Source organism: Cephus cinctus, unplaced genomic scaffold (genome assembly GCF_000341935.2).
Source record: "Cephus cinctus unplaced genomic scaffold, Ccin1 Ccin1_scaffold0132, whole genome shotgun sequence".
Classification (NCBI taxonomy): Eukaryota; Metazoa; Arthropoda; class Insecta; order Hymenoptera; family Cephidae; genus Cephus; species Cephus cinctus.
This window is the reverse complement of record NW_014332865.1, coordinates 1,721,950-1,733,066: the sequence shown is the minus strand read 5'-3', so window position 1 is coordinate 1,733,066 and position 11,117 is coordinate 1,721,950. Positions and strand designations below refer to the sequence as shown.

The 11,117-nt window shown below is 38.2% G+C and overlaps 1 protein-coding gene across 5 annotated transcripts in view; it reads left to right on the top strand.

Moving 5' to 3' along the window:
• Positions 1-10,428, top strand: part of LOC107263158 (G protein-coupled receptor kinase 5) — a 49,998-nt gene extending 39,570 nt beyond the window's left edge. For all 5 annotated transcript variants that reach the window (XM_025080494.1, XM_015730076.2, XM_025080496.1 and 2 more), the window contains 5 exons: positions 1,673-2,030; positions 2,257-3,163; positions 3,436-3,573; positions 4,004-4,132; positions 4,237-10,428. In XM_025080494.1, coding sequence (XP_024936262.1) covers positions 1,673-2,030; positions 2,257-3,163; positions 3,436-3,573; positions 4,004-4,132; positions 4,237-4,332 — 1,628 coding nt within the window. In that variant the 3' untranslated portion in view covers positions 4,333-10,428. The remainder of the gene's footprint in view (positions 1-1,672; positions 2,031-2,256; positions 3,164-3,435; positions 3,574-4,003; positions 4,133-4,236) is intronic.
• The last annotated feature ends 689 nt before the right edge of the window (positions 10,429-11,117 follow it).

Here is an 11,117-nt window from a genome sequence, read left to right as displayed (position 1 = left end):
TTTTTTTTTTTTTTTTTTTTTTTTTTAACGAGTCTTGTATACGCGAGTCTTATTTACTATGTACATATATACGTCAGATGCGAGCTCGTATCATCGATCATCCATGATTTTGTATTTATTCGAAATTCATTTATCGTCAGTCACTGGATACACGGTGCTGTGCCAAAAAAAAAAGGAAATAAGGGAAAATATTTGAAAATGAAGGAACCATCGTTCCTTAATATATCGAGGGTTGAAATTACCCATAAATTATACAGACTGTCCGATCGTTAAGGATCGAGACTCATGTGTGTATCTATGTCCTTTTCTAGCTACCGGGGTCATGACCCTTTTTCTACGTATGAAATAGTTTCCTCTTACTGACGGCAGAATCGTGATACGCGACTATCCTCATAATGCATACACATCTATATATGCACTTAGAAGGGAACGTAACAGGATCTTCTGTTGGTGACTTTTTCTTTATTATTGATCGGGTATCGATATTTACGTAGTATCGATAAGATATCGATTTAAAACTGTGCTAAGTACATTTAAGTAAATGTGGAACGTCCACCACACGTCGCACCGTACTATAATAATATTGTGAGCGATAGTCTCGGCGAATAAAGTAGTCGCTTGCTCTTTCCCCTCGATACTGTAGTCAATCGACGTGTGACCCTCCGCTGATGTCGTCGTTACACATTATTGAATCTATGTGAAATTCCCCCGAGATCGAGATTGTGTACTCGTAGCCGTGTTGTATCAGCTATGGAAAATACTTGGAACGTATGAAAACCATTGGCTTCCATATTGCTCCTACTAACCCACATAGATAAGACCGAGTGAATAGCTATGACTAGTCAGCTTTATACTTACCGAGCCAGTCAGCTATGTCCATATGTTCAATTTATATATATTTTTGACAGTTCGCAAACAATACAATCGTCAACAAGTCTAATGCTGCTTTCATAAGACGATGGAAAATTTATGGCAAGATAGAACAGTGAAATATATTTCAATGTAAATCGTCATAGATTTATACGTTGTTTACTGGGGTGTTGTTTTAGAACTGTCAAAAAGCACGTGGACCCACATAACTATGAAAGCGAAGGTATTTGCTTGTTCGCATAGGGACTGTAGAAAATTGTTGGGTGTACTTGGGATGATACGTCAGATCGGAAAAATTAATAACCATTTTTATACTGGTAGCAAAATTGATTGGTTGGCGTGCGTAGCAGCGGGATTTTTAAATTCGTTGGTGACAACTGGCGTATTTCCAATTGGTAACTTTAACAAGTAAAGTCCAATTACTGCTTGGTAAAATAGTTAGAAAATATTTTTTTTTTCCGAGTAACTCTGTACCGGTGTAAATTTAATATATTCATTGAAAATTTTTGCCTCGTTTAGAGGAAGAAACTTTTTTTTATTATGCGAAGGTCGTTTAAGTCGGGGAATAATCTAATTAGTATCGGTGATTGCGTACCTTGGGTATAATGAGACAAACGTTTAATGACAACGGTATCGTAAACCCGTAGGACTTCAGTAATTATTTACTGTATTGAGGAACGTCTACTTTGGCTTTAGAAATAATTAGGGGTTTCTACTATTTATGCAGATAGGTATGAAATAATGGTTTACCCTTCGTTTTCGATATTTTTGTGTGAAAGAAATTCTTTTTTTATAATTCTAGATATACGATACAGCTATGTCGTGGATCAGCAGCCTATCGGTAGGCTGCTATTCAGGCAGTTCTGCCAGGATAAACAACCTGCGTCTCATCGTTACAACCTCTTCCTCGACGCCATTGTGAAGTACGAGATTGAAATGGACGAAAATCGAACGGAACTCGCAAAGGACCTCTTCGAGCAGTACCTGAGGAACGAGGGATCCGAGGTCGTGGATATCTTGAACGACTCTTTGATCACTCAGTGCGAGGAGCGACTTGGTTCCGGTGGCAAGGAACTCTTTGTCGACGTCGCTCAGACTGTCAAGAGTTTCCTGGCTGGAGAACCCTTTACAGCTTTTCTAACAAGCTTCTATTTCTACAGGTATCGTGACGTCACTTCTTGTCATGATAGTAATATACTTTCTTTTGTTCGCGACTAACTCACAGGCGTGACCATTCGTTTCATACAATTTTTATGCATATTTATAGTCCGTTATGTATATTAACGAAGTATCATTAGGAAGTACACAGTGTGTATTGTCATCTTGTTTATCGCCCCCTACTGGCAACTATGACAAGGGAAGACTTATCTAGACTGTTCGTTATAGGTATCTTCAATGGAAGTGGTTAGAAGCACAGCCTGTAACCTACAAGACCTTCAGGATGTACCGGGTGCTGGGTAAAGGAGGTTTCGGTGAAGTCTGCGCTTGTCAGGTTCGTGCCACTGGGAAGATGTATGCCTGCAAGAAGCTGGAAAAGAAGAGGATCAAGAAACGCAAGGGCGAAGCAATGGTGTTGATAGAGAAGAACATTCTTCAGAAGATTAACTCGAAATTCGTAGTGTCGCTGGCGTACGCTTACGAGACAAAGGATGCTCTTTGTCTAGTTTTAACTATCATGAATGGCGGTGACCTAAAGTTTCATATTTATAACATGGGCGGCGAGCCTGGTTTTGACCTAAATCGGGCGATGTTTTACGCCGCTGAAGTCGTCTGCGGTTTGGAACACTTACATCATCAAGGTATCGTCTACAGAGATTGTAAGCCGGAGAACATCCTATTGGATGATCATGGCCATGTAAGGATATCCGATCTAGGACTTGCTGTTGAGATCTTGGAAGGCGATATGGTCAGAGGACGGGTAGGCACTGTGGGATACATGGCCCCGGAAGTCATAGACAATGAAAAGTATACCTTCAGTCCAGATTGGTTTAGCTTCGGGTGTCTTCTTTACGAGATGATCGAAGGTCAGGCCCCGTTTAGAGCGCGCAAGGAGAAGGTCAAGCGGGAAGAAGTCGACAGACGCGTCAAAGAGGATCAGGAAAAGTATTCGCACAAGTTCAGCGAAGAGGCTAAGAGTCTTTGTCAACAGCTTCTCAAAAAGAATCCTAAGACCAGATTAGGATGCAAGTGCGGCAGACATGGCGCAAAGGATGTCAAACTTCACAGTTTCTTTCAGTGCTTGAACTGGAAGAGGGTGGAGGCTGGAATTTGGGAACCGCCATTTGTACCGGATGTAAGTAGGTGACGTTACGCTATTAATTATTGCGCTCGATCGATCTTGTATCACTTTAGTAAACTTTTCTTTTGTCGAGGAGATTCTGATAACAAAGAAATTATGGGTGCGGAACCTCTTTCTTAGAGTTGTTCCCTTGAAATATAGCTCTTGCCATTTTTCCAGCCTCCCAACGTATTCCGGACATTAACCTATATTCTGAAATTCAATATTCTTTAGGAAGCTATCTTCGGTATCTTACGTAGTATTGTTATTTTTTTTTTTTGTTATAGCCGCACGCTGTTTATGCAAAAGACGTTCTTGACATCGAACAATTCTCCACTGTCAAGGGTGTCAATCTAGACGCTACAGATGACAGTTTTTATAGCAAATTTAATACCGGAAGCGTGTCCATTCCATGGCAGAATGAGGTATGATCTTCTTTTTTTTTAATATCACTCGATCTGCACCGCCACTAAAATAGTACATGAAAGAAGATATCTTGTGCACGATACAGAAGAAAAGGCTATTTAAAAAATAGATCACGTCAGCTATACCAGACGAGAGTTTTTTTATCATGTATCTGCAGAAAATATACTCTACCAAACTCGAGTGGGTTAAACGTCGAAGGAAAATGATTTTGTAATCTCAAAACCACCGAAATACACTTTCATGACGTCAAAGGAAGTCGACCAGGAGCTTATCGCTCTAACTGGTCAGACATCCATACATAAAAAAGGCGAAGTCACAAGTAGCAATGATATCGTAATTTCCTTTGACGTTGTCTTGCCCACTGAAGAAAATGTACATTTGTTATAACCAGAATAATTCATTGTCATACATAAAAATTCTGTCTCCTAGATGATAGAGACTGAGTGTTTTAAGGAATTGAATGTACTTGGACCGAATAACACACCTACGCCTGATTTATTAATAAATCATCCTCCACCGAACAACGAGAACAGGGGTTGCTTCCCATTTCGAAGAAAGGTATGTAATCTACGATTGACACAATAATTCATATTTCGTAACCACCGCAATACTACCTTTTTTCCCTTAAGTAATGCCGGACGGTGTCTTTTGTTTGATTTCAGAAGAAGCAAAGCGCACGCACCCGAGAGATACCCGTGTCGGAGTGTCATCTCCTCGAGCTGTCGCAGAGCCAAAGCTCGGAAATGCCAGCCAGCTGATCCAGGATGAACTCCGTAAACCTGGAAACGCCGACGGCTTCGCGACGCCAGCGACGACGTTCGTCGTCGCGATGTTGCCTGCAGTTCTCGTGAAACAATCCTCAACTCGGCGCGCGTCCCGCTCCGACGAAACAGCAGACTACTCTTATGCACGGTACGAAGGTCAACACCGTGTAGGTGACAATCCTCATATAGAGAGACAGAGAATATAAGAGATAGATAGAGAAAGAGATAAAAAGAGACACGACAGGACGAGTCACCTTCAATAACGATGTCTTGCTTTACACTAGGAACTGTTTAAAGTCCTCGGTGTCGTTAAAGCGTTCATTGGTTCAACGAGTAGGCGAACTTTTCTTCCACTTTTCCAACCACGGAATATATCGATAAGAATTCGCGTTAGACAAAGTCCGATATACACACATGACACTCGCTCGACGTCCTATTCAATGAAATTTTAAGAATTACCTTATTCGACTAAGTGCTCTTTGTTCGTCATTGTTATTTGTATCACCCGTATCTGGCTGCTTGACAATTTACTTGATTACGTTCGCCTTAGAATTTCATGCATACTCCAAGAACACACTCGGAGTACTTTTATAGTAAATCCAGTAAGAAATTATTCACCGATGAATCGCTACCTGAGACATCCGATGCTCAGGTATTTTTATTCTGGTGGGGCGACAGCACGGTTTCCATACTTGAACCATTTGACGGAGATACACGTTTGTATTACGTATAACAGGAATCTGTGAATAATTACGAGTTTTACTAAATAGTGATGACGAAGCAAAAAGTGCGTGAGTGGTGCTCAAGTGAAAGTGACTAGAATTTACTTATCTTTCTTTTCATGGTAATATGTAGAAGACGCGAGGCAATGGAAAACGACACAAAAAAATATGTGAACAGGAGGGCGCGATCGTTTAGCTCGTGACGCTTGCGACTACCGTAAATTAATATACTCGTTCAAATAAATCAAAGGTCTGAACTGAAAATAGTCACGCTAGGAGATAATACTAATCCTAGCAAAGCGTGGGAGGGTAACTTTAGTCACAAATAGTGATTTCTCATTATAGGGAGTCATCTTTTAGGATTCACATTAGCTCGCAGTAAGGGGCTGGGTTTGGGTGGGTGGGAGGGTTAGGGTGTAAAAAAGTTACGTACCTAGATAATTCGCATACCCGTATGCATAATTAGAATTAAATGCACGGGATTTGGACATTTGCATAAGGAAGACAGTGCTTTTGTCTCTTCCTAAAATCACATTCGAGCGTAATCATCGAAGCTATACTTGAAAGTAAATTAATGAAATTAATAGATTTCTTTTATTTATTTCAATATGCCGCAAACGTTACTTGACTAGCCTGTCTTCCTGTCTCTATCCGCGATTTACAAGTAAATAACGAATGCATAAACCGATTAGCTACACGAATTCGGTTTTTCGTTACGTAAACTATTTATTCATGGCCGTTAAAAAGAATCGGTAATCTTGCGTAGATTTTTACCCGTATTTAACGAAAGTTAGGAGAAACGAAAAGTAAGAAAACAATGAATTCAAAGAAATCGACTGACCATGCACTACTGTACGAATTACTTGCGATTTCGCACGACGTCGTGACGCGTTTCTGACTTCCCGAAATCAAGGAAGTTACGAATCACGATGTACACCGGTAGGCTCTTGTTTTTTAACGGTGAATAATCGTGACATCGACACTTTATCTCTCGGTTTTCTGTTTACTTCGAGAGATTTCATAAGACTATGGTAAACGCCACGTATCGGAGTGATCTCGCGAGCATTACTCGTTTACTTTTACATTACGTTAACACAAGGTACCTCGGCAGTGGTTCGTTATCGTTTAAGCATAGCGTTACGTAACACGAGGTGTACGTTTTTTTTTTATGTAACGCATTAATTTTAATTTCGTTGACTTTAAGACTGTACACATACGTATTGTTATACCTGTTCGCTTCTTTGTTGTTTGTTACAACAACAAAAATGAAAGACTCATATTCATGTTTCTTTATAGGACTAAAAAACAGTTTTCAATCTCAGATTAAATTTTGACAGCATGAATCTAACAAACGGAAGAAGTTCTGTTATTCAGTATACGACAAGTTCAATGTACTTTCTTTACTTCGTCCTTTTGTTCAGTCCGAAATGTGAATATTGCGTCACTGCCGAAGATAGTACGACTAAAACCGCATTTAGGTATACATAAAAAAGTCACCGTTTAGCATAACCAATGTTTTGTGGTATGGAAGGAGATAAGGCCACATTGTAATTTCGACTGTTACGCAAACGGATAAAGTACCAGAGGAATCCCGTTTGCGGTACGAGATCCTTGAATACACATGCAGAATTACAAGAACAAAAAGGGAAAAGCGAAATGAAGCCAATGAGAGAAAAGAAATATATCACGGACATTTCATGGAATCAGTTTAGTACAGAAGATGGGAGCGAAGGGCAATTATGATTATCTAACTAAAAAGAAAGGAAGAGTTATTCTTTTGTCTTGGAACAAAATCGTGATCGTTAAGCGCACCATCACCTTACCACGCACAAGCACCCGCACCCCCCGATGACGTTACGAATGAAGTATAACGTCAGTTTAGCCGCTTAGTAAATTGTATTGTAAAATATTAACGAATCGAATTATTCTAGAGCGATGGGATTGTTTAATTGACTGAACTTTCCTATTGTAAGAAATTAACAATGCACTTCAATAGGGTTACAATAGTTGATGATTTTAAGGAATTCAGGAAAAAAAATATCATTGATAATTCAAATGTGCTAATCACATGTGATAACATTCCTGTGTCGTTTGTCAGTGGCGTGAAAGAAAAATATTTTATCGTATATCGTAACCGTATCGGAGTGTATTGATTCACGTAACGTAATGTCTGTTTTAAGTTAACGTAACGAGAATATACTGTCCTATTTAATCTCGTAAATTTCGTTACTTTAGGGAAAAGAAATGTTATTGACACATCGTATCGTGTAATCTTCTCGATACGTTACCTTATTTAACGTCGACAATCCCATCTGCCGTACCGGTCTGTGTAATAGTAAGCGTGACGATGTATAATGCTTAAGCGATAACGATAGTAACTTAGGTTAATTATACTTAGTCGTAACGAGGACAACGCGCGAGGCGATTTAGGCGCTTGGAGGGATGAAAAACGGCTGTAACGAAAATCTGTCTCGTCCAGCGTTTCACCCGTTTACCTCACAGAGTAGTGCAATTTTTAAACCTCTATCGTCTTAATTATTGCAATCATCGCTGTGAATTACCGTGAATCATCATGATCGTTTCGCGTGAAACAAATTACTCCGTTGTTAAGTAGTCCATTGTTAAGTTCCCACGTTATCAGAAGCATCACTGCGAAACTCGTACAACGTGTAATTTTTCTTACGCTTTCACAATCCTGTTATCACCGTATACTGTTTCACGGTTAAATCAACTCGCATCTCTAATCATTAATTATATCTGCATTAGACTGGAAGAGAGCTTCCTATGATTTTTCATTGTTTCTAGAAAGTATCTTCTTGTAGTTTCTTTGTCAGTTTCTCATTCTAACAGAGGAGACTCTTTAAAATTAAACGATTTAACTTATCTGTTATACGTCACGCCATACCAACCGCGTCGATTTAGCTCAAAGATCGAAAACATTTCTCTATATTTTTTCTCTTCTTTCTTTTATCTTGTATATATAATTATTTTCCTGTTTATATCGCGTGAACGTAGATAGGCAAAGTCTTATAATTTTATGCTGGCTGGAAATATTATTTTAATTCTTTATTTTCATCCAGAATTGCTTAACTGTGCTCGCTCGACGAAACACGATGACGCTATACGAAAATAGATCTATATGTTTCTTGCTCAAGCCTCATGTTGACATTGTGAAATAATCTATCCTTCTTTTCGATTCTCGTGCAGGGAATTGATACGGTTCGAATACCCTAACCTTTGAGTAGTAGATAAATCTTTTTTTTTTTAAAGGAGGATAAGGAGGAGGCGTAAAATTGTCGAAATTTGACGAGAGTATGAAAAAGAAAAAGAGAAACTAGCGAGATTGCATGATGCAAGTAAGAGTGCGCGTTTACGTGTGAATGAGAAAATGGCGCTGAATTTCATTAACCCAATGTGAACTTTTGAAATATTTATATTTCATCCTTTTATATTCGAACGCACAATTCTTGTGAATTCCCACGTGGGATTATACTTTGTTTCGCACAAATCGCATACGCACATTGTAATTACAGTACAAAACTTGGAAATTTATATTCCAATGCCATTCTACCCCCCCCCCTTTCACCCCTCGTTATTACGAACGTTCTAGTGTAGTTCCGAAATAAGAAGTATCTCACTGACAGGACAAATAAGCGATCCATAAGTAATGGATAATCAAAAATTAATCGGACTAATAAAACAGTTTGGAATCCCACAATGGATATTTTCGTAATGTGACAATTTTCATTATGAATTAAATGCCTCACTTTCGAATGATTATAGAACGCATGAGAAAGAGAGAGAGAGAATGATAAAAAGAAACTGGTAAGAATGCGAAAACAATTTTTGGATTTCAATTGATACTTCATACACATATTTTTCATTGACTTACCTCTGCGAAATAGCTACCACGCTAATTACTAACATTCCACGTCAGTGTCTGTCTGTCAGCTTGCCTGTCTGTCTGTCTGTCTGTCTGTCGGTCTGTCTGGAAAGAAGTGATTGATTTTCCTTAGGACATAAGTGCAATGTCGTTCATCATAAGCGCTAAATATAATAAATACCGTCGTGCATACGTATTACACGCGTTAAAGCAGTATGTAAGGATATAAGAAATTGAAAAAAAAATCGCACATTAAGGTCAATCGACTACGAGGAACACAAATATGAATGTTTCTTCGATGCTTTTTTTTTTTTGAAAAATTCGTCTCTGCTGACGATCCACGATTTCTTTTTGTATATAAAGTGGAAGAGACAAGTCATAGACTACGTTGAGACGCGTATTATAGACTCGTAGTCGTTGTTGTCTTGACAGAACGAAAACAAATGCGTGTATTTATAATTATTTAACTAACTAATTATTGTGCAATCTTTGAACCTTCCCTCGTTTCCTTATTTCTCTCTCTTTTTCTCAACCAGTATTCCCTTTATCAAACCTTCAATTTCTTTCGTATCCATCCGAAATTAAAAATCGAGACTCAACAACTCGGATACATTTTCTGACTTTCGCGCGAAAATTCAAATTTTACGAATCGCAGGCTTAAAATGAAAATTCAGTAGAGAAAAAATTCTTGTTTGTTATCTAACAAGCGGGGCTTGGAATTTTCATTTTTGTTCTATTTTGTCGTCTTCGACATCCAAATAATTAATCCGGTCTCGAGTCTCGATTATAATAATAATAGTAAATGCATTTTGATCGTTTCACATCTATGCAATCCTAATCCAAGAGCCTCTTGAAAAAGTCAGTGCAACTTCCATATATATACTCTCCGGATTCATTTTCAAAATTATTCTCTTTAATAGTTTATCGTGTCAGCCCATTATCATGATATATCAAAAGTCAAAGAATCACTGAGTAATTGGATATCGATTGAATGAGACTCGCTATAGAAATTAACATCGATGCTTACCATAGATGATCATATACAAACATCTAGAAAGTATCGGACGATTAAATATAGCGCTGAATTTTTCTTTGTGTTCCTTACGTCCCGACGAAGCCAAATAATTTTTGTAATATCTGTGTTGTACGACTGCTGTGGACAAAGTTATAAATATACACATATGTATATACATATAAATATAAAGTAACAAATATGTATGTACGTATGATACACGAGTGCGAAAGAAACGTGGATACGTATATATATATATACACACACACGCATAGGTAATATACGTAATAACGATATTTAGGTCATATCATGGACTTTTAAAGAAAAAGTTGACTCACAAACCCCCACAAGAGCGCTGAAAAAAAAAGAAAATACGAAGAAAAAAAATGTCAAGTGACAGCAACAAAAGATGCCTGTTCTTTTTTTTCTCAATGTATCGTAAACTACGAATGAAAACACGTGTTTGAAATTTATACTGGAAGTACGTATATCCACATTTTCGTATACTTATCCTGAAAAAAAGCCACCATTCCTGTAAATCCTTTCTGCCTTATCAACTAAATCAATGTTACATAGTTAAAAAGTTTGTACCGTCAGGAAGTTAGCGTCGTAAAAGGATAAAAATGTATGTTTCTAATGCCTAAAAAATTGTTCCCTAAAGTCTCGTTATATTTTCCTAATTGCTCCGCTGCTGTTATACAATGGAGAAAGAATATTCATTAAATCAGAAAAATATTTTTGTTATTGCTGTTACAAATAACGAAGCAGATTTTTATTTGATTTTTTTAATGAATTAATTGTTATCAATTTGCTCCATTTTTAACCGCAATTTGTTTTCTTTATTTTATTGTAGCCTCTTTAAATAGCAAGTAAAATTTGATTTCTCTCGACCCGATTGCAAACGTTACAATATGGTTTATTTACGAACACACGTATGACAGGTGCGTTTGACTCAAAGACAGGGAACTTCTTCGAGGGCCCTCCGCTAAGGTGGCGCGCCGAAACCAGAATAAAAGTGGGACCACGAAAAACAAGCCCATTGGGAATCTCCTTACTCATCTCTGTTCGCAGTTTGTGCACCAAAAAATAAGCACAAGAGTGTGCGGGAATCATAGAGCATCGCTGCAGCGAGTGGTCAGCCAATCAGAGTAGAGACTGTCCA